The 23247-nt window shown below is 47.6% G+C and overlaps 2 protein-coding genes across 10 annotated transcripts in view; one reads left to right on the top strand and one right to left on the bottom strand.

Annotated features, from left to right (window-relative positions):
- Positions 1 to 18051, bottom strand: part of Fer1l5 (fer-1 like family member 5) — a 51174-nt gene extending 33123 nt beyond the window's left edge. The window contains exons 1-17 of the mRNA XM_040729297.1: positions 17958 to 18051; positions 16445 to 16497; positions 15628 to 15719; positions 14916 to 15024; positions 13648 to 13702; positions 12939 to 13048; positions 11698 to 11826; positions 10615 to 10677; positions 9763 to 9813; positions 7287 to 7317; positions 5255 to 5370; positions 4905 to 5025; positions 4085 to 4137; positions 2979 to 3047; positions 1355 to 1398; positions 1184 to 1266; positions 1013 to 1107 (exon numbers count right to left, since the gene is read on the bottom strand). Coding sequence (XP_040585231.1) covers positions 1013 to 1107; positions 1184 to 1266; positions 1355 to 1398; positions 2979 to 3047; positions 4085 to 4137; positions 4905 to 5025; positions 5255 to 5370; positions 7287 to 7317; positions 9763 to 9813; positions 10615 to 10677; positions 11698 to 11826; positions 12939 to 13048; positions 13648 to 13702; positions 14916 to 15024; positions 15628 to 15719; positions 16445 to 16497; positions 17958 to 18042 — 1359 coding nt within the window. The 5' untranslated portion in view covers positions 18043 to 18051. The remainder of the gene's footprint in view (positions 1 to 1012; positions 1108 to 1183; positions 1267 to 1354; positions 1399 to 2978; positions 3048 to 4084; positions 4138 to 4904; positions 5026 to 5254; positions 5371 to 7286; positions 7318 to 9762; positions 9814 to 10614; positions 10678 to 11697; positions 11827 to 12938; positions 13049 to 13647; positions 13703 to 14915; positions 15025 to 15627; positions 15720 to 16444; positions 16498 to 17957) is intronic.
- Positions 18052 to 20786: 2735 nt separating this feature from the next.
- Positions 20787 to 23247, top strand: part of Kansl3 (KAT8 regulatory NSL complex subunit 3) — a 36505-nt gene continuing 34044 nt past the window's right edge. For 2 of the 9 annotated variants that reach the window (XM_040729158.1, XM_040729154.1), the window contains exon 1: positions 21689 to 22235. In XM_040729158.1, coding sequence (XP_040585092.1) covers positions 22021 to 22235 — 215 coding nt within the window. In that variant the 5' untranslated portion in view covers positions 21689 to 22020. Of the gene's footprint in view, positions 20864 to 21050; positions 21323 to 21687; positions 22255 to 22632; positions 22702 to 23247 lie in introns of those variants that run through there. The other 7 variants (XM_040729161.1, XM_040729159.1, XM_040729155.1 and 4 more) reach the window with 6 other exon arrangements.

Below are 23247 nucleotides of genomic sequence, written 5' to 3'. Positions count from 1 at the left end.
TATTTTGCCTGCCAAGCAGACCTGAAGGATTTCGAACTACACGGATGTCTAGGACTTGGAGGGGGGCAGCGAACGATCACCAGAGTGAGGGTTCCCCATCTGGCCAATCAAGCTATGCTCTGCCGGCTTGTAGAAAGTGATTGGTCCAAGAAGAACACAGAAGCCCAACAGAGGCCAACCAGAGGGCTTCCCTGATCCCAAGGGCAGATTCCCAGGAAGAACTGACTGGGGCAGGAGACTAAGGCTGAGGAGCCACCCATAGGGAGGCAAGGAGGGAGAGGCAGAGGTTGTGACAGGGAAGGGTCCCTTCTCTCACAAACTCCCTGCCAGCCTCATTAAGCCCCCCCATTTTTCCTTTTATTTGTTTCATTTTATTTTTACTTATGTGTTGAGGGATGGAGTGAACCACGTCTTGAGAGTGGAGGTCAGAGGACAGCTTTCGGGAGTCGGCTCTCTCTTTCCAGTATGTAGGCTCCAGGACTGAACTCAGGTCATCAGGTGTGGTAGCAGGTCTCTTTACTGACTGAGCCATCTTATTTTTTTTTAGAGAAGGAACTGCTACCGTAGCCCAGGTAGCTTCAAAATTGTGATCTTCTTGCATTAGCCTCCCGAGTGCCCCCATTCTTGATTAAACTAATCTGAGTTGGGTTTCCAGCATTAGTCAACAGTCTTGAGCAACCCCGTAATTTTTTTTTTTAACCCTGTGTGCCTTTTCTACCTGTGGGAAACCTTACCAGGGTTTTGTCTTCAGTGTTCTACCTCAGTGAGCATCTAGAGCACTCCATTTGTCCTTTTCTGGCACCAAGACTTAGGACCCTTGCATCTTTATATATATGTTATATTAGGACCCTTGTATATATCGTGGCTATTTTTGTACCCATGTCCATCCTCTCCAATTAGGAGCCGGACAGAGGTCAGAGAGTCTCCTCCCTGGACATTTCCAAGTTTCTAGCACTTCACACACAATCAACTTTACCTCTACTGCTCCCCAAAGTTAACAGGAAACACTTACAGTGCCTTCCTCTGGGGTCCTAAAAGGGGCCTTTTTACCCCCGCGGAGAGTCAGGAAGCTGGGGCCAAAGCAGGGCAGGAAGCCAGAGTACATTCCTGGAAGGAGAGAGAGTAAGAACACTCGGGCTCAGGCGGGAGAGGTGCCAAGGGCGGGGTCCCAGGCTTTGCTTGCCTTGGATCTCCTCTCCGGTGGATGAGATCTGGTTGAGGCACAAGCTGGCAGACCCAATCTCTTCCCAGCAGTCACGTCTGGAGCTGAAAAACACACTGCAGGCTGAGCCCCTGGCCCAGCTCTGTGTCCTCCTCCCCAGAGCGTGGGTCTGCGTCTAGTCCATTTGCTCACCAGTCCACGACTCTGAACTTGATGTAGCTAGAGAGGCAGGGCAGCTGCAAGGGAAGGCAGGAGGCACAGTGAGGGTATAATGGCATGGTGCGGTCCTCGGGGGACTTTGCTTGTCCCCATTCCTATTCAATCACCGACAAGCCAAATTTACCACTATGCTCGGGTTCTTTTGTCTTCCAGGCTTCCCTCTTATTTAGTTTTCTGAGACAGGGTTTCCTGTGTAGCAGTCCTGGCTGTCCTGGAACTTGCTTTGTAGACTAGGCTGACCTTGAACTCATACAGACCCTCCTGCCTCTGCCTGCCGAGTGCTGGGATTACAGGAGTGCACCACCACTGCCTGGCTCAGGCTTCCCACTTACAAGGACTGCTGGCAAGACCCTGAGATGATGTATCGCTTTGTATTCATTTTGTTCTTAAGATTTACTTTGTCATTTAGAATAAAGAGGAATGGAGTATGAAAGACATGCTGCTAGTTTATGCTCCTCCTCTTTCGTGTATGGCTAAACACTAATGGTAAGAGTGTGGATAATTTCTATCTTGAGGCACATAAGCATACAGTAAACCAGTGGAGTATATTGGGGAAACTGGTCATTTTGATCAGTCTTTATTTTCCCAAAAGAAAATTAGACATATTTGTTTTAGAATTTAACATCTCATGCAGCTATCTGTAATTTTAATATCATGGTATGATCATTTATAAAATGGAGGATATTACCCAATTATTTGGTTTTATGACTATTGATTGAATTAATGTATCTGCCTTTAATATTCGTCTTACCTAAACGCCCAGTATATGGCAAGAACTCTAAAAATAATATTAGTCAGTATTCTGTTAGATTTCAAACAGACATTGTAAAATTGTATTTAATGTTATGTAAATCTTAGCTCCTTGGTTTATAATAAATAATAATATGCCAGACACTAAAAAAAAAAAGATTTACTTTGTGTCTGTAAGTGTTTGCCTATGTCTGTGTAAGTATACAACGTGTATTTCTGTTGTCCTGGGAGGGCAGTGGATCTCCTGGAACTGAAGTTACAGACTGTTGTAAGCCTCCACTTAGGTATTGGGAACTGAACCTGGGTCCTCTCCAATATTGACAAGAGTTCTTAACCACAGAGCCAGGATTAGGGCTGGTGGGTTGGCTCAGTGGGTGAAAGGGATTGCTGTGCAAGTTCAGGGACCCGAGTTCGACCTCTTGGAACCTACCATGTGAGCAAAGAACCAACTTCTCAAGATGTTGTCTGACCTCCACACATGCACCGTGGCACATGCACACGCCCCCCACATATACAAGGGCTGTGTGGGTTCTGGGAACTGAACCCAGGACCTCTGCAAGAGCAATAACTGCTCTTAACCACTGAGATGTTTTTTCAACTCATGCCTGTTTTACTTTTTAATGTGGGTGAAAGGGTACCCTTACTGTTCTCTACTGGCTTGATGATATACCCTGAACTTCCTAACAGACAGAGCCTCTTTTGCTGAGCTTAATGAACCCAGTCTCTATCCAACACCAACACCAACACCAACACCAACACCAGCACCAACACCAACACCAACACCAACACCAGAATTTCCTCTTTGAATTTGAGGAAGGGGAGGGAGGGTGTGATGGAGCAGCCATACCTGGATCTGGAAGGTGAGGATTTGGTTCCATATTGGGCTGTCATTCTGGTTCTGTGGATATGTCCTGAGCTGAGAACATCCCGAGGCTCAGTCAGTGTCATCCTGTCCCCTCCTCCTGCTACTGGCCTTCCTTTCCCACCCCCTGTGGATGCTTTCTGCATTACCCAGGTAAACAGACTAATTCCCAACACTTGGCCTAAAGTTATCCTTCGGCAACAATTTCGCCACAGCTCCCCCAGCGTCTTTCTCTTGACTATCTTAAAGTGCTTGCCTCCTCGCCCTTCCTTTTAGCAGTGCTGGGGACTGAAAACCCAGTTTCACACATGCTAGGTAAGCACTCCACCGCTGAGCAGCACCCCAATTCCTTTTTGTTTTGTTTTTCTGTTATGCTTTTTGTTGTTTGTTGTTGTTGTTTAGGCTTTTGGTTTTTTTTTTATTTACTTACTTATTTTATGTGTATGTTTTGCTTGCATGCATGTCTGTGCATCCCATGTTGCCTGGTGCCAGAGGAAGCCACAAAGAGGTGTTAGCTCCCCTGGAACTGGAGTTTCAGATGCTTGTGAACTACCATGCTGATGCCGGTAATTAAACCCGGGTCCACTGGAAGAGTAGCTAGTTCCCTTTACCTGCAGAGTCAGCCCTAATTTGGTTTTGTTTTGAGACAGGGTTTCATTGAGCAGCCCTGGCTGGCCTAGAACTCACCATATTTACCAGTCTCTGGCCTGAAATTGGTAGTGATCTTCCTACCTCCCAATGGGATTGCTGTCTTTATTACATGAGGTTTTGTTAGATCAATTCCAATAGAAAAGTGGCCAAAATTATGGCTGGTGGCCTCCCCTCCCTTTTAAAACTGAAACATGTCTCAAATAGTCAAGGCTAGTCTCTAACTCCTCATCATCCTGACTCTCCCTCCCAAGTGCTAGCACACATTATTTCATTTTTGTTGTATTTCTTTGAGATAGGGTATCACTGTGTAGCTCTGGCTAGCCTGGAACTCACTACATGTAGACCAGGCTGGACTCAGACTGGGGCCCTGCACTGCAGCCCTATGCACCACTCTCCCTAGACACCACTTTCTCTGGGCCTCAGACCCTCTCTGTACCTACCTTGTCCCCAATTAGTTCCACCTCCAAGGCAGGAGCAGCTGAGTGGTGCTTCCCTAGGACATGGAGGAGGTTTGAAGGACTTCTGAGACAGATCCATTTCTTTTTGAGGGGTCAGGGAAAGGAAATGGGGGAACTGGACAACTTTTTACCCTCCCTCCCAATTTATCTTGGTTTCCCTCTGGGCAGACCAATTTGCCAAGTTACATAATGGTCCCAGTGTATACACATGTTTCTCTCCCCCTCCCTCCCTTCCTGCCTCCCTCCCTCCCTTCCTGCCTCCCTCCCTCCCTCCCTCCCTTCCTCCCTCTCTCCCTCTGCAGTCTCTGTCTTCCTCTCTCCTCTGTCTGTCTCTGTCTCTATCTGTCTCTGTCTATCCCTCCCTCCCTCCCTCCCTCCCTCCCTCCCTCCCTCCCTCTCTCTCTCTCTCTCTCTCTCTCTCTCTCTCTCTCTCTCTCTCTCTCTCTGTGTGTGTGTGTGTGTGTGTGTGTATGTGTGTGTGTGTGTCTACAGGGTGTCTTAGAGAAGACTGAGTCTGCATCCAGACACCAAAACCAGGTCAGTGGCTTAAAGCCTTGAAAAGATATCTGAGGGAATTTAAACAATTGTACTCTGGTTTGGTGGCGCACGCCTTTAATTCCAGCACTTGGGAGGCAGAGGCAGGTAGATCTCTGAGTTCAAGGCCAGCCTGGTCTACAGAGTGAGTTCCAGGACAGCCGGGGCTACACAGAGAAACCCTGTCTTGAAAAAGAAACAGACAACTGTGATTTTCAGTGTCACTCCATCCCCTCCGGTTCCCTCCTCCCTGCCCACAGACTCTAACTGAAATGGAGGTCCTCCGCACAGTAGATGAAGAACTGTAAGTAAGCCAGGCTGACTGGGACTGCTGCCGACTTGAAGATCTGGACCTGGGTGTCAGCCTCGTAGAGTGGCTTTTGATCTACCTGGGGACACCGGAGAATTGGACAGGGTCAGGGTCAGAGGTACAGTCAGGTTCACCCACTTTGATTTTTCCTGAGTGCACCCACTTGATACAGGGAGAGTGAATAACCCCTTAATGACACACTGAACAAAGGAGGGATAGACCAATGGCCACTTGGAAGGCTCAGAGGTACCCAAGGAAGCAGCCAGTTAAGAAATATTCCTGGGGACGGGACAGGAGGGGAGTCTCACCAGTGCCTGATCTCCCACACCAAGTGCACAGATGGTGACTTTCAGGTAGCCTCTCACCCCACTGGTGGTCTTATTTCGCTGGCAGAGGCCTAACCATTTCCTTAGGAGTGTATGACCTGGGGAGGCAGAGCCAAAGTGGGAGACCCTCCAGTCTCCATCTTCTCTCTCTCTCTCTCTCTCTCTCTCTCTCTCTCTCTCTCTCTCTCTCTCTCTCTCTCTCTCTCTCTCTCTCTCTCCTGAAAACAGCCTTTGTTTACAGGGAAAATGAGGCAGATAATGTCTCACATATTCTGGTTCTCATCTAACGGTAGAAAAGAACCAAAGTCCCCTCTGCCACTAAGCAGTGATGATACAAGCCTGCCAACTAGTGCCTCAGGGAAGCAGGGATCTTCTTTCCTCCCTGGCATCCTGAGGTTGTGATTGACCAGGCCCAATGCCAGAAATATGGAGGCAAGCAGCTTTCCACCCCTAGATCCTCAACCTGGTATCTATGTTATGGCTCATGGTAAAATTCCTCACTTCAATCTCAATCTCTTGTAGATTAGTGGTAACAAGAGCTGGGATGGGTAGGATGAAGGAGAAAGAGGATGGTTAGTGTGTACAGGATTCAACTGAATAGGAAGGAGTAGGATCTCTATAGCAAAGTGTTGATGATTGACAATAATTGTCTATTTCAAAATGATAGGCTATTAAACATTCTTAATACAAAGAAATGATAGCAAGTGAGAGCCCAGCCTGGGTATATACAAAAGATCTTGTCTCAAAAAAAACAAAAACAAAACAAAATAAAAATGTCAGTGAAGCCGGGCGTTGGTGGCGCACGCCTTTAATCCCAGCACTCGGGAGGCAGAGGCAGGCGGATCTCTGTGAGTTCGAGGCCAGCCTGGTCTACAGAGTGAGTTCCAGGACAGCCTCCAAAGCCACAGAGAAACCCTGTCTCGAAAAAAACCAAAAAAAAAAAAGTCAGTGAATGCAGAGACCAAGGACAGGTCAAAATGCTGAGAGTGACATTGAGGGTTCAGCCTTAAAAAGATATTCTATCCTTCTAATGTTCCTTCTAAAGGTTAAGAGACATTGTGGGAGAGAGGCAGGAAGAGACAGAAGATGGGGAGATGGGCTGAGAACTGCCACCCACTAGGCACAACACAACCATTATGATCATGAACTCACAGTAGCCATGGTTACCTGCTCTGAGCCTGTGCAAGGCAGGCCCTATTAAACACCAGTCGCAGGTGGAGGAGGGGCTCATGGATTCCTATCCTGGCTACTCAACTATTGGCTGTGGATAAACTTTGAGAGATTGCAAACCACTGTCTTTAGCTGTGCATCTAGCACTGAGCCCCCCAAACTCCAACGGATAGCTCTAAACCCATGGTCACACAGATGACTGTTTAAATTCACTGACTCACTGACTCACGAAAGTCTGTGTGTGTGTGTGTGTCTGTGTGTGTGTGTGCACGCGCGCGCACACACACATGCGAGAGAAGAGGGTTGAGTAAGAGAATAATTAGCAAGTATTACATGTGTGTGTGAAAATGTCTAAGAACACATTTAATATATATATATATGCATACATATACATGTTACATATATTAAAATAAGTATGCTTTTTAAAAAGCATGGTATGGGGTATATGTCTGTGATCCCTAGATGGCAGAGGCCACTTCAGGAGTTCTAGGCTAGCCTGGGCTTCATAGGAAGAGCCAGCCTCAAGAAAAACAACAAGTTTGAAAAACAACAAAGCTGTGGTCTTCTGGTCCTGGCTTCACACATTAGGAATATAGGTTAGAGTTTCAATAACAATTTAGCATTTTACCCTTCTCCCAAAATGTCTTGAATTTTTCAGAGAAAGATGATATTAGTACAAGTTATGATAAAATATACCATAAAGTATATGGTAAATATTTTCAAGCATGGAAAGTAACTCATATTCTGTGCTATCTTCTTTCCATTTTCTAGGGATCCTTAGGGATTTGGACTCCTGGTCTACTTTTCTCAGAAGACACACAGACTTGCAATAATTGTTACCTACCTGGCGAATGGTAGACAAACCCAATGTCAGTCTGAAAAGACAAGATTACATAGAAGATTAGTTATAGGTTGTTTTTGTTTTTATTTTCAGACGGGTTTTCACTATGTAGCTCTGGCTGTCCTGGAACTCACTATGTAGACCAGGCTGATTTTGAATTCACAAGAGGTCCGCCTGCCTCTGCTGAAATTAAAGGCATCTACTACCATGCCCAATAAGCTTAGATCTTAAATGTCCTCCAAAGTACCAGGCCTTAAGGGCTCAGTCCCCAACCTGTTCCTCTGTGGAGGTGGTGGAGCCTTTAGGAGTTAGATGCCTGTTAATTATCTCAGGCGTTTGTTTTAGTGAGGGAAAGTTGTATAGCACAAGCCAACACCAAGTTTTGCAATTCCAACTAACCCCAGTGGCATACTAGACCAGTGCTTGAGTGTGGGCTTAATCTGAACTCTGTCTTCAGAAAGAACAAAAACAAAAACCTGGCAGGACCACTGTCCTCTTTATAGAGAAGGCGGCTGGGTTTGAAAGAGGTCCCAAAGGCTTAACAGTTACTAAGTGAGAATGCTGGAAACATCTAGAATATCCCTTAACTCTCCCCTGTCCCTGGGTAGGGAAGGACATCTCCATGCTAGGGGATGAGGATGATCAAGCAGTAGCTGGCAAAGAGACTATACGTGGCTTTCCTTCCTCCTAGGAGATGGCGTCAGACTGGGGTCTGAGGAGCATGCTACAGGATAAGAGGCAGTGTAAATAGGGCCAGCGCTCAGGTTCTACCGATCAATAACAAGATTCTATTCATAGGCTTGCTTTCTGACTCACTCACCCTCTTGGATTATGTAGACAAAACTTCTTAGACAAAAAAGAAGAAAGCAGGAAGAGGAAGAAGACAAAGACAGAGAAGAAGAAGAAGAAGAAGAAGAAGGAGGAGGAGGAGGAGGAGGAGGAGGAGGAGGAGGAGGAGGAGGAGGAGGAGGAGGAGGAGGAGGAGGAGGAGGAGGAGGAGGAGGAGGAGGAGAAGGAGAAGGAGAAGGAGAAGGAGAAGCAGCAGCAGCAGTTGGGCTAGGGCATTTTGCCAGCTTACATAAGGTCATAGGTTTAATTCCTAGCAACACACACTGTACAATCCATAAAAATATTGGACTTCACTAATACTGTTTTCCTCCTCTTCTATCTCTTGTGTGGGAGATTGAACCAAGGCACTGTGCATCCCAAGTAAGTCCTTTATTCTGAGCTACATCCCTATCCCTAGACTTGATCAAAACAGAAGTTTCTGCTTTTTGACTGTGACTACACCTTTTAGCTGTAAAAATGGAAGTATTGGACTGGCAAGATGGCTCTGCATATAAAAGTGCTTACTGTATAAACCTGAAATCCTGAGTTCAATCCTCGGGTCCCACAGTAGAAGGAACCAACTTCTAAACACTGTCCTCTCTCCTCTAACATGCACCATGACTTGTGCACATGTGCGCGTGTGCACACACATGTGTGCGCATAAGTAATACATGATAAATGACAAAAAATAAAAAAATCTGGGCTCTTGGGAGATGTCTCAGTTGGTAAAATAGTTACTAAACAAACAGTTCAATCTTTAGTACCTACATAAAAGCAGGCATGATACTGTCCTCCACAAACACATATGCAAGCATACCCACACATAGATGTGCACAAACACATGCACACAAAATAAAAACAAATAAAACTGGGAGCTGGAGAGATGGCTCAGTGGTTAAGAGCATTGACTGCTCTTCCAGAGGACCCGGGTTCTATTCCTAGCACCCACATAATAGCTCACAACTGTCTGTAATTCCAGTTCCAGGGGACCCCGACACTCGTGGCAGAACACCAATGTACATAAAATAAAATATAAATTTAAAAATAAGTAAATAAAACGCATCATCTTTAAAAATAAATTAGAATTAAATAAAAATACTAAGTTGGGCATGGTGGCTCATGTACTGTCATTGCAGCACCTGGGAAACTGAGGCAGGAGGCTTGTCATGAGTTTGAGGCCAGCCTGAACCACATAGTGAGTTCTTGGCCACTTCTTCACTAGAACATCTTTTCCCCCACCCATCCTCAAAGGCAGCAATCTATTTCTAGAGTTCTTCAACATCTAGGGTGACCTTTTCGGGTCCATAAATGGAAGCGGTGATTTGGCCAGTGTCCATAGTACCATGGAACTGGGCATGGAGCACAATCTTTGTTTAAACACGACACACTTTAACCCTCACAGTGCTCCCGCAGATTGTGTTCACTGCTATTATAGTTACTACTGTTATTGTTAGCCGCCCACAACTGAGGAAGCAGAGGCTGAGAGTAACCTGTCTGAGCACTCCCCCACCTCTACACCCCGCCAGGTTGGTAGGCAAATCCAGGAGAGGATCTGTGTGAAATGCCAAGTGCTTTTCCCTAGCCCGAGTCCTGGAACCCAGGGTGGGTCTCCATAGAGTTTCCCTAACCACCTCCTTCATCCAGGGCTTACTTGGAATCTTCCAATCTCTGCTTTAGATCTTGATGCTGCAGAGTCCACCACCTGCAAGGAGTTTTCAGAAAGATCTTATTCACAATGCCAATTACCCCCACCCTCTGTGGGAGCAACAGCAAAGATACATCTGGGGTCTCATGTAGCCCAGTCTGGCCTTAAATCCACTGTGTAGGCAATAATTCTGCCTCCACCTCTCAAGCTTTGGGTTTCCATGTGTAGGCCACCACACCCATCTCACCGAGCGCTTCCTAATGGCCAGGGCTTGCATGTCATTTTTCTTATGGAGTTCTCAGAGGGACCTTGTGAGCTTCATATTTTTATTTTCATTGATGAATACATTGATCAGAGAGATCAAATTCATTTGTCCCGGATCAACACAAAACAAGCTGTTGCAATCGACTCTGTCTAGTACATATTGTTCTGGTTGGTTCCATTGTGTTTTGTGCCCAAGAACCTGAAAACTCTCAAGGGAAATACCTACCTAATTCCCTTCAGCCCTGTACCTAGAAGGTACTTGATAAACATATATTTACCATTGTCACTGGCTCCCTCATGATGGAGAATGGAGGATGTCACTCTGGTGACAAGAAAATCTGGCTGCCATGTTCACCTAAGCACTTAGCTCAGGGCCCACCAGTTGGCAATCTCTAACATTGTTGAATTAATGAATGAATCAATGGGGTATCTGGACCACCAAGGGGAATGAAAGTATTGGAGATTCTGCTTTGGAGACAGAGGAAACAAGGGACTCCATCTCTGAGACTGGGCATTGGGGCCAAAGTGTTTTCTGTGACTGAGACAGGACATGAAAATGGTCCCATTTATCTGGAGACCGGTTTGTCTCCTTACCTTGATTAAGATGTTCTCCTCAAAGAACTTTGCAGGAACTTCGTAAAAATTCTGGAAGAATATCTGGAGCAGAGAGAATTGGGGCTGGGGCAGACAGTTCCTTCTCCTTCTTTATCCAAAGGCCTAGTAAACGGGAGCTTCAGCATACTGTGTTTCTCCCACTGCTAGTCCCTTCCCTTCCCCCTCACTGAGACCACCCTCACACTCCCCCAGAACCATAGGATTCCTAGGCTCCCAGGGAGTGCTCTGCCCAAATACAGGGGTTCCCTAGAGAACCTGGCAGTTCAAAACCGAGCTAGCCACTCCAAGCTGGCTATCTGAGCCTTGAGCTCCTTCTAGATTGCCCTGCCAGTCCACTCCACTGCTTCTCTGCATCAGCTAGAACCCCCCCCCCCCACCCCGTGTCTCTCCTGCTTAAGTCCTCCATGGTTCTCCAGGGCTGTCTGTGGTGGGACCCTAATCTACATTGCACACTCCCAACCACACCCTTCCTCTACAGTTTGCTGGGGGGGGGGGATAAAAAATTGCTTCTTGCTTCCAAGTCTTGGAATGAACTTTCTCCATCCTTTCCATTTTCCTCCGGTAAATTCTTTCTTCGAAAGAATTTCTTCATAAGAATTTCTTCATAGTTTTTGTTGCATTTCCTGAGTCCTCTCCACTGTCCCGGAAACTGGTCCTTGCAGCTTCCGTCTTTGATTTACTCAGCTAGTCACCGACTAGCTTAACTAGCACCTGCAGCTTCTGCGTACGTGATACAAAGCTATTGGGCCTTAGCAGTGATGAGAGGACTGGGGTTGCCTTCCACAGCCCACTAACAGTGCTTCCAGGCTTCTGCTTGTCCCACTGTAACTGTTTGTGGGTTCACGTGCTGTGTTGCCATTAGACTACGGGCGCCTCAAATGCAGAATTCTCTGAACTGCCCCATCCTAGTTGTCCAACACTGAGCATAATGCTTGGTGTGCAGCTAACTACTTGTAGCTTTCAGACAGTCCACTCAGGAAGCAAGTTTGCTTGCCAGCTGCTTCCAGGAAAATGCCCAGCTCCTGGCTGGCTCACCTGCCCTACGGGACCTGTTCAGCCTACCTCATTGAAGAAAGGATTGTTTCCTGTCTTGATCCGAGTGAGATGCTGATGGCCTGCAATGTTCATCTTCACCACTGGCTTGATGTTGTTGCCCAAGAGCTGTCGGGCTTCAAACACTTTCAGCCGAACCTAAGGAGAGGACTGGATGTCAAGGAGCAGGCTGGGAGCCCGGTAGACATGGCTCTCGCCTTTAATCCGCTCGCCTTTAACCCCAGTGGTGGGAGGAAGTGGCAGGCAGATCTCTGTGAGTTCGAGGTCAGCTTGGTCTATAGAGCAAGTTCCAGGACAGTCAAGGAGGTTACACAGAGAGACCCTGTCCCGAAAAACCAAAACAAATAGATATGCAGGCTTTATCAAGGGCCTAGTCAGCTACCATGAGGACCCAAACACTGTGGCTAATTTTTACAAATCGCATCTCCCTATGTAAATCAGATTGGCCTCAAACTCCTGATCCTATAACTTCAGCTCCCAACCCCATCCCAAGTTGCTGGGCTTCCAGGTATACGCTGACTCTAGGGGTTTTTGGACAGATGTATGACATGTCTGCTTGACATCTTTGAAAATACTATTGACTAAAGAATGGATAGACAGGTTGACCAGGGGTTCAGGAGAAGCATGCCTCTCCATGTGGTTCAAAGAAGGGACAGTTGAGGCTCAGGGCAGGGAGTGAAGAGGTGATGGAGAATCGAGTTTAGTCAATGACAGGACTTGGCCACTGACTGGACTCAGGAAACGGGGAACTCAAGGCTGGATTCCACCTCCTGGGGATATGCTGGGTCAGGGAATGGGCAAAGCCACAGTAGAAAGCCTAGGTCAAGTTGTGGGGGTGCAAGGAAGTTGGTGAGGCTTTCTGAGCTCTCCCAGGAGCCACAGATCATTCGACAGACCCCGCTCATACAGCTTCTTTGATCTTGCTCTGTCTTGCCTTGCTTTGCCAACAACCCAAGGGCATTGGAGAGGCGGGGCCTGTGCCTTCTGCTCTGTTTTCCCAGCACCTGTCTGTCAGAGCCTTTAGGGCTCGAGTAGTCCCTCCTCTCCTCCCCGGAGCAGTCCAGCTCCAGCCACAGGTAGAATTTCTCCAGAGTGGTCCCTGAAGGAACAGGGCGGTGAGGACCTGAGGGTGTGAAGCTGGGTCTCAAGCTCTGCTTTGTACCCATGACCTTGTAGAAGGGAGGGAGGGGGTGGTGTGGGAAAAGGGCACTAGCATCAGGTGGGACCACACAGACTTTCTAGTCTCTCACCTGAAAGTGCTGAGGCTTGGAAGCCAGAGCCCTGTGCATGGTGAAGCTGGGCATCATTAGTTTCTGCTGGGTCATCTTATCTGCAGTTGAGCTCAGGAACTCTTCATTGCCTAAGGAAAAGGTCCAGGGTTGGCAGTTTAGGGGGCTTCAGGACTTTCCGCCTTTAACCACCCTGCCTCCCATGACTTACTTCTTACTGAAAACTTGACCCTGGTGGGACATAAGTGTTCCCCCGAACATGCTCATGGGCCCCTCTCATCCTCAACAATAACAGATCCCTGGAACCTCCTCTTCATACATGGGAGCTCTTGGAAATGGCCATCCTATGTCCTTCTGCCCCTTTCCCCATTAGGATAAGCCTTATGTCCAGAGATGAGAAATGAGATGAGAAGATGGGCGGCTGTGCTGGCTAGTTTTTGTCAACTTAACACAAACCTAGGATCGTCTGGGAAGAGAAAACTTAATTGAGGGAATGCTCTGCATCAGGTCGCCTGTAAGCAAGTCTATGGGGAAACTTTCCTGATTAATGTTTGCTGTGGGAGAGCCCACTGTGGGTGGTATCACCCTGGACAGATGGTTCTGGGTTGTATAAGAAAACAACCTGAACAAACCAGGGAGAACAAGTCAGTGTAAGCTTCATATAACTTCCTTGGCTCTCAAAGGTCCCAAAGAACACATACGCTTGGTCTCACCCTAGGGAAACGCATACCTGTTGTCCTAGTATCCTGGTCACGTATTTGGGCCACCTGGAGGGTGACAGTACACTGCAAAGCAAAGGCAGGGAGTCGGAAGGCAGATGTTGAAATCTTTATAATTTATAGCAACAGCCTTCTTAGTCTGTCTGGGTTCATGCCCCTTCTCCTGGGAACACGAGGCTAGTCATCACACACACACACACACACACACACACACACACAGACTGATGAGCTAGCAGTTGGTTAAAATGGAGGGGATTTGGAAGATAATGGAATTACAATGATCTCAACGGCAGAGTACCCAAGAGGTTGCCGAGAAGAGAGAAGTGTGACTCAGGACCTGTTCTGGACCATGGTGCTAACTAGGGTGTCATCGTCATCCTCCCCCCCCCACCTAACCCCGCAATTTTAATGTCTCCTGATCTAGGACAACTGCCAGTGCCTCCCAGCTGACCTCCTTCGTCCAGATACTCCTCACCCACCCACCATCTTCAGACAATCCCTTGGGATTGTCCAGTGGACACCACTACCCGCCTAAATGATTAGAATCAAGTCTTAGCAGTGCACACCACAAGCCCCTTCATCTCTAGCCTCCGTCTTCACCTCCACCCTGGTCCAGCAGCACAGGCAGCCTGCCCTGCCTGAACCTGCCTCCTCCGCATGTCCCTGATACTTCTGCTCAGGGACCTGCCTCTCTAGGCCAGTGGACAAACTCACGTCCTTCTGAGAGACCGAATATACACATGGATGATGACCACAGCACATACAACAGAGTTTGCACTGTAGCTACCAGTCCAGAAGACCAATCTATTGTCTACAGAAGGCAGCCCAGGAGACCAGCCTGCCTTGTCCCGGGGACTGAATTTAGGTGCTCAGGTTTCCATCTCATAGGACCAACTAGGAAAAGCCAAATAGGAGTTTTTAACCAATCACTTGGGTAAGCCTGTCTTTGATTTCCCCAGAGCAGCAGCCTCCAACTGGGACACTCTGAGGCCTTCCCTTTTCTCTGGGCAAAACTTTCCCATTCTTCTCCCCACCGACATTCAGTCTTGAATCCCAGTTCCTAGCACAGTGACCGACTCCAGGGACAACACATGGGTAAACAGGAGATGGATGGCAGGACGGGGACCCAGAAGATAGCAGCAGTGCCATGGCACTCTCAGGGCACAAAGGACTCCTTTATGGTGGAGCACTTGACTACTCCTAGGGCAAGACATTCAGCCACACCAGCTGCCCATATTCCTCCCGATGCCCTGCCTGGGCTGTCTGATGCCTGACTCACATCAGTGGGCTTCATGGAATGGTTTAGCAGGGTCAGGTTCTTCATAAATAGGACTTCATTTGGTTTTTGCACCAGCTGCTTGAGCAGTACAGTGGCCAGACCAATGAACCTGGGGGAGGCAAGGAGTAGGAATGAGATTCCCAGCCAGGATAAGGGGCTCCTCCTGTGTCCCAGGCTGTGCCCTAGGGATGACTTTACCCCAGAGTCTGAAAAATCCAGGTAAGCACAGTGGTCACCAGAGGACTGTGGGGGTGTTGGTGATAGGGGTGGAGCTCTACATTCTGTGGGAAGTTGTTTGGGGGGAATCCCGAGAAAACTAGTAGTTTATTGGATCAAAGATGGGCATCTGGCCAAGATGGACCAATCAGATTCTATGCTTTGGAAAGGTGTGTCATGGCTTTACTCCTAGTTCCGGGATGTTAGTCTGGGTTGGGTACTAGAATTAGGCAGGCTTCGACCAGAAGAGGCTGGAATTCTGCAGACATTCAAGATCTGTGGCTTTAAGACAGAGCTTCTGCTGGTACCCAAGTTTGTATTCTAGCCAACTTCGTCTCTACTCCCTTAGTACTGCTCCCCCCACCCACCCCCATTTTTCTTTACTGTGTGGCATGGGCTCTGGTCCTTTATCTGAGTTAGTTATGGGTTAGATAAGGGATGTGTGGCCACTGTTGCTTAGGGTCAGCCAGACTTCTCCTGTCTGTTTCTGCCTCACCTTTCTTTCTTTTTAGAGCCCGCATCACAAAGGATGACTTGCAGAAAGGAGTCATTTTCCAGTGGTTGATTCCAGAGATGCCAGATTAGGGTCTATGAGGGGCAGGGAGAAATCATCATCATTTTAATTTATTTTGAAAGTTGGTGTTTTGAGACAGGGTCTTATTGTGTAATCCTGGCTAGCCTGGAACTCACTAGTTAGGCGAGGTTGACCTGGAGCCCAGTGGTCTTCCTATCTCAGTCTCGGATTATAAGCATGTGACATCATGTTGGGCAACATCTTGCCTCCTCCTTCCTTCCCATCCCATCTTTCTAGGAAGTGAGGGCGAGTCCAGGGAATCCGCTGGAACTCAGTATTTTCTGTCATGTCTACTTCCCTAAGGATTGCATTTGCTACCTTGTCCTACATGTGGGAGATCCTACATGTGTTACTGTGACAAGCTTCCTGGGCATGTTAGGCGTGACTGTGGGGTGGGACAGCATGAGTGAATTTTAAAAAAGAAAAAAAAGGATTCTGCACAAGGGACCTTGTCTCTGCTTTAGGACTCTAGGTCTATCAGAATGGTGTGGATGGATTAGCAGATGGACCATGCTGTGGTTCCTCCCTAAAGGCAAGAAAGAGATCAAGAGCAGCTGTGGACAGATGAGACTTTTGCAGCCCTGTCAGATCAGAGGCCAACCTAGGCTAAGATACCTCAGAAACCCAGGTGAGACTCCCTGGCAGTTCCCTAGACCACTGGCACCTGCTTAGTGCCCAACCCTGCCCTTTGCTCTTGGAGTAGTTCAGTCCTCTTCCAGGAGCGCCATAGTGTGTGTACCTCATTCCATATGGGGTCATTTCCTTCCTCCACACGGGTTTTTTTCTTCATATCTGTAAAGATACCAAGGGGCTGGGATGAGTTGGGGAAAGTATTTCAGTGTCCCAGTTTGAGTGGGATCAAGAGAGGTATGGTACCCCGAGAAGTCAAATCTACATTGGCAGATGTGATGTAGCATCTGTAGTTTCTTTTTCAAGTATTTCAAACTTATCACCTTGTGTGATGGATAACCCTATCTTCATTTCACTTTCTTCCCAGGACATAGTACCCAGGGTCTCAAAGCCATATGGGGCTGTGACTCATTTTCAACAGTGGAGTATAGGAATGACATTTGCCTTTACCTGCTGAGCCATCTTGCCTGCCCTTAGATATTTTTGACTCGTGTTGGTTAAATTCCCAGATACAGGGCCCACAGATATGGAACACCAACTGCATTGTATCTTCTTTTCTTTTGGACCTGATTTTCTCACTCCCTGCAAGTTTCTGAAACCTTGTTGGCCTGTACTAGCTCCCATACATTCAACCAGGAGACTACCATCACATTTTCTTTTATTTATTCCTCTCTTTTGTATCAGTGGGATCAAAACCCAGGGTCTCCCACGTGCTAGTCAAAACTATATTGCTGAGCCCAAGCCCAGGCCATACTTCCTGTTGGCTCCCAGCTCTGTGATTCCTAAATATACTTAATCTGTCTCAGACATTCTTCTCCCCCTTCTCTCCCTCTCCCTTCTTAGATATATGTTCCTTCCATTATTAAAAAGTGGATATAATAAATCTGGCCCCATTTGGCTCATGGAGCCGCTGGAGGAACAATTATATTTATGAAGAGGCATTGTCAACTGTAAGACTCATTCAAGTGGAAATGACAATATTGAGCAGCTATTAGCAAAAGTCATACTATACTAAAGGCTATCCATATGCTGTCTTGTAAGCTTCTCATCATAATTCTATGAAGCAGGGCTCTCTCTCTCTCTCTCTCTCTCTCTCACACACACACACAGACACACACACACACACACACACACACACACACATTCTCTCTCTCTGATTTTATTTTTATTTTTGAGATAGGATCTCAGCATGTAGACCAGGCTGGAGCAGAGCTCAAAATTCCCCTGCCACAGCCTTCCAAGTGCTGGGATTAGAGGCATGTACCACTGCCTAGCTATAAAGCAAGTTGTAACTCAAGCCAGCCAGGGCTACACAGTGAGATCTCACAAACAACAAAAAACACAAATAGTTGTATGCTCAAAAAAAAAACTTAAAAAAAGAAAACAACCCAAAAACTATCATCTTTTTTTTCCTTCTTCTTCTTCTTTCACCTGACTGGGTTTTTAACTGTGCTGGGGAATCAAACCCAGGACCTGATATGCCAGGGGCTTGACAACAAACAGGTTGTGAAGCTATCAGAGTCTCGTGCCACATGGGACATCTTTCATGTAGTAGGATGTGAATAACTGAGTGTGTGATGCCTAGCAGGGCTTGCGGTAGCCTTTTGGGACCTAGTTCTCACCTCTGAAGTAGATAGTTACACAGGGTTTGGGTGGGGGACTGAGAGGTGGGTTAACCTTGGCCGACTCCACGACAACCCTCAGCATCTTGGCCGCCTGCTTTCTCCCCTCCTTCCCTCCACTGCGACACGGCTTCCTCCTTAGAGCCCCTCTGTCCCAGGCTCTCAGGGGGAGTGGAACTTAGCAACAGAGGTACATCACAGAGATAAGTGGTTCTTGGTTCCGGAGAGAATCTCCGGAAGAGATGGCTGAGAGAATGTGTAAAACAAATGGCTGGAGGTGACTAGGTCTATACAAACAAAAGTGCCTAGTTGCTTTGGAGAGTCTTTCCTTCTCTTGCTCTCCTTTTGCGTTCAGTATCAGGCACAGAATTCTCTTTTGTCTGGAGTGAATTATTGGCAAAGACATGCAATTTAGATGAGAAAAGAAGTGAAGCTATCAAAAAATATATATGGAAATCGATGAGTCCTCAGGGGAAGCAAACCATTTAACCTCTTTTTTCTTTGTTTGATTTTTTATTTTTGGGACAGGGTCTCATGTAGCCCAGGCTGGCCCTGAAATACTATGTAGTTGAAGCTGTTTTTGAACTCCTGATTCTCTAGCTTCTGAGGTGATGGATATTTTTGTTAATAATAATAATAATTAATGCTAAGAAAGCTACTTCATATAAAGACACACTGCAAAATGGCAGAAGTGTTTTCAGCAATGATTGGACATTCTGTCCTGATCCCAAGCTAAAATTCATCTAATGATTGCTTTATGAAGCTTAAGACAGCCATTCAAACAGCAATTTCTAAAAACCAAGCATTCTACCGCAATCCAAAGATAATACCACTTTGATACATGCTGAAGAAAGATAGGAAAATACTAAGAGCCTTTGTTTTTCATAATGAAACTATTAGGTTGCTGTAAGAACAAAAAGCTTTGTGTCTACAATTTAAAAAAACACCGCAGTTCATAACATACAGTAGTCTGAAGTCTGAGCTGAGGGGTTTTAGATAGCATTTGTTGGTGCTGTAGCTATATGGCATGAGCCATGCTAAAGTATGCATGCTCAGAACCAAGGCTACAGTGACATTGTGAATGTAACACATCACAAACTGCTAGATATGCTGGTTGAATTAATTTTAGGTCATTGCACATTTAGAAACCTCTTGCGATTGCCTAATTTTCCTGACCCTCTACCTTTAATTATTCAAGCCTAAATGGATTGCAACCTAGAGTTTAAAACACTGGGTTCTAAACTGGGATTTGGTGGCTCACACTTTTAATCCCAGTGCTAGGGAGGCAGATATATTTGAGTTTGAGGCCAGCCTGGTTTACAGAGCTAGTTCCAGGGCTACCCACAGAGAAACCCTGTCTTGAAAAACAAAACAAAACCCTCCAAAACAAAAACCACAAGTAAGCAAAAACAAACAAACAAAAATAAAACAAAAAAGCAACCCCACTGTGTTCTACTAGGCTTGGTGATGCAGGCCTGAAATGCCAGCACTTGAAAGGTAGAGAAGCAGAAGGATCAAAAATTCAAGATCATCCCTGCCTCTACAGCTAGTTTGAGCCGAGCCTGAGATACAGGGGATCCTGTCTTACCACTCTCCCCATAAATGAATAAATAAGTAAACAGCCGACGGGCGGTGGTGGCGCACACCTTTAATCCCAGCACTCGGGAGGCAGAAGCAGGCGGATCTCTGTGAGTGACAGATCTCTGTGAGTTCGAGACCAGCCGAAGACGCTGAGTTCGAAGGCACAGAGGTGGGATAGCTCATGGAAATTGCCATCAAGAAATCAATTCGAGGTCTTTCGAGGTCTTTTTTTTTTTTTTTTTTTTTTTGGCTTTTTTCGAGACAGGGTTTCTCTGTGGCTTTGGAGGCTGTCCTGGAACTAGCTCTTGTAGACCAGGCTAGCCTCGAACTCACAGAGATCCGCCTGCCTCTGCCTCCAGAGTGCTGGGATTAAAGGCGTGAGCCACCAACGCCCGGCTCAATTCGAGGTCTTGACAGGTGGCTGAAATAACCCACTGCGTTCCCCGGGCAACCTGGGGAGGCAGGGCTAAGTATTTGTACACTTAGAGATAAGAAAAGGCTGAAGCCTTTGCCTGCTGCCGTCTGTTGAGCCTAACATTCCACCTCTGCTTCATTCCAGTCTAAACTCTGCCAGTTTCCCTTTATTCCTTAAACTCCGCACAGCTCTAGTGTTGATTCCAACACGCTGCAAATCGATTCCTCTCCCCCTCTCTCCGGTTTGTTTTGAGGTTTTGAGACAGCGTGTCACTTTGTAGCTCAGGTTGTCCTGGAATTCACCGTGATCCTCCTGTCTCAGCCTCCTGCGTGCTGCGTTTACATTACCGCGCTGGACTGAAGGTAACCCCCATCCTCCTACTGCAAATGGAACCTAGCTCTGTAATGGGCAAAGGGACAAAGATGGGGACACTGAGCCCTTGGGTTGTCTCAACTACCTTGTCCTTTTTTTTTTTTTTTTTTTTTTTTTGGAGAAAGGGATTCTCTGTGTAACAGTCCTGGCTGTCCTGGTACTTGCTCTGTAGACCAGGCTGGCCTAGAACTCAGTGAGATCCGCCTGTCTCTGCCTCCCAAGTGCTGGGATTACAGGCGTGCGCCACCACCGCCCAGAAACAATCTTGTTCTTTGCTCTCACTTTTCCTGCAGAAAACACAGAGGGAGGAGGGCAGGACGTCTCTGCCTCGGAATTGTGTGCCCCTCCGGCGATGCCCACTGGCCAGCGACGTCGCGGGAGCGGATCCGTTCCGCGCTTTGCCGCTCACCGCCGCGCGGTTCCCAGGCAGCGATCCATTTCCGCGCTTTCGTCAGAGCCCACCGCGCCCGGCGCGGAGGCGGTAAAGCGCACGCGCGCTAGGATTCGGCTCGGGCGAGCGCGCGGCCGACGACTGCTGGTGAGAAGCGGGCCTGGCCCGGCGCGGGTGGCGGCCCGTGGGGTTCGAGGCGGCGGGCGGCGGTTCTGCGAGGCCCTCGGGGCTCCGCGGGCATGCGGGGGGTCGGGACTGGAGTCGCGGGCCCGGGGCGGGCCGGGCGCGGGAGACTGGGGCGGCTGAGGCGCGGGACCGAGAAGGGCCCCGGGAGGCGGGGCCGGGCGGCTCCTCCTAATCGCGAACTCGGCATGACCTTGGCCAAGTCGCCTAGGCCCCCGAGCCACCGCCGTCGCCGCGCCGCCCGGGTGGGCCGTTTTGAGGTTTTGCGGCTCCGTGGCGGGAACCTCCCGGAGGAGCGGGCAGTTTGCCGGGCGCCTCGCTGTGGGAGGGCGGAGGAAGAAAGGCCTCCTGAGGGCCCGTCCCGGCACGGACTGAGGGCGGGCGCTCGTTTTTTATCTGTTCAAAACTCCGCTGTAACATGAGGTCGGTGCAAAACTTTGGAACGTGACCCTAGGAGACGCCCCTTAATCTCAGCCCAAAGCGGCGACACCTGGAGCCCTGGGCAGCAGTCAGCTTCCTGGACGCCCGGCTGTTGTTCAGGGGTGCCCGAGTCCACAGGCCCTGCCCAAGTCCTTTAGGGGATGGAAAGTAGGGACCCCTTAGCTTTTGAAAGAATTCGTGCTTGTGATTCCTCGTTTGCAAAACAAAAAGAAAAACCCTTTATCACCCAGGAAGGAAATTGCATAGCAGATTTAGGTCTTTTGTTTTGCTTTTTATTTTCTCCCTCCCTCCCTCCCTCTCTCTCTCTTTTTTTTTTTTTTTTTTTTTTTTTTTGTTTTGAGACAGGAACTCACTGTATAGACTAGGCTGCCCTCGAATTCGTGGAGATCCGTCTGCATGTGCCTTCCTAGTTGTGGGACTAAAGGACTTTGTAACTGTGGAGTCAGTTTATAGTTACATAATTGTGGGTTTTGTATAGCACCGGCACCTTTTTTGGTAGTGGTGTGGGAACTCACCTCGGTGGGCAAAGTGCATAATCGATAAGAATGATAGGCATACGAGCGTATTTTGAAGGTGTAGATTGGGAGAGAGTGAAAATACTGACTTTGACAAACCTCGTCTCCCTGCAGGTGACTAGCATGCAGATACTCACACCCTGACTTGGCTGCCAGACTACTGACATGGCCCACCGGGGTGGGGAGAGGGACTTCCAGACTTCAGCCCGGCGGATGGGGACCTCCCTGCTCTTCCAGCTTTCAGTGCATGAGCGGGAGCTGGACCTCGTGTTTTTGGATCATAGCTATGCCAAACCGTGGAGTGCCCACCCAGATGCCAGTAGTGCCCGCCCCACCCGCATGCTCTTTGTAACTCCCCGTCGGCAGCAGGAGAATACTATGTGAGTTTGAGAATACCATGTGAGTTTGGGTTTCCTTCTTAAGGGCTACTTTGGCCTAACCTTGGCAGTGATCATAGAGTGGGATTATAGAGAGGTGTTTTGGGGAGTGATTGGGTGGGGGTGACTAGAGATCTTGGTGTCATCTTCGCAGACATCTGCAAATGTGAACTAGAAAAGCGAGATACCCAAATGAGAACACAGCCTAGTCCACATAGATAAGTGCAGTAGAGCTTGTGTGGAAAGAGAAAACCAAGGCCTTTCCTTGTCACTTTACTGCAGCATCTGATTTGCTTGATGGTGGCTACAATCTGTCATTAGCTTTCCCTGGCTTCAGTGCACAAATCACAGATTCGGAGGGAGTTCCCAAAACATTGCTTTCATTCTTACTTCCTTACAGAAAGCCACCTGTGGGTTAATCTAAACCCTCCTAAGTCTCATTATATTTCCAGCCACCCTACATTAGAGGGTAAGAAAATTTCAAAACTTTACTATCTGATAAGTGATTTGGTTACATTTGACCTAACTAATTAGTCGATTACTTTGAACCCATATCAGGATTTGCTGAAATGCTCTAGTCTGATCATTACAAATTTTTGGATAAGAGATTTTGTCGGTTTTTTGTTTGTTTTGACTTCATGTTTAGTATTTCCTCAAGCACAGGGTTGTTTTGTTTCTTGTGGAGGAAGTGGGTTCTCTCTCTCCACACACACAGACACACACACCCATCCGCCCGCCCACCCTTACCCCTTTGAGTATTAATGAGTTAGAGGGACCTTTGTGTGTTTTTAAGCAAGTGTAGAATGTTGGATGTTTTTATTGGTTTGTTGCAGTTTTGAAATTGGTTTTGTTTACACACACACACACACACACACCAGTCCCTTCCTCTCCCCAGATAGTAGTACATTTTAAGATGATTTTGAACTCTTGATCTTCTTGCCTACACCTCTCAGGTGCTAGGATAATAGGTACATACCACCTTGATAGTTTGTATTTTCTTTTGGGGCAGGGTATT

This window comes from Mesocricetus auratus, unplaced genomic scaffold (assembly GCF_017639785.1).
Source record: "Mesocricetus auratus isolate SY011 unplaced genomic scaffold, BCM_Maur_2.0 Super-Scaffold_100021, whole genome shotgun sequence".
Classification (NCBI taxonomy): Eukaryota; Metazoa; Chordata; class Mammalia; order Rodentia; family Cricetidae; genus Mesocricetus; species Mesocricetus auratus.
This window is presented reverse-complemented; position numbering and strand designations above follow the sequence as displayed.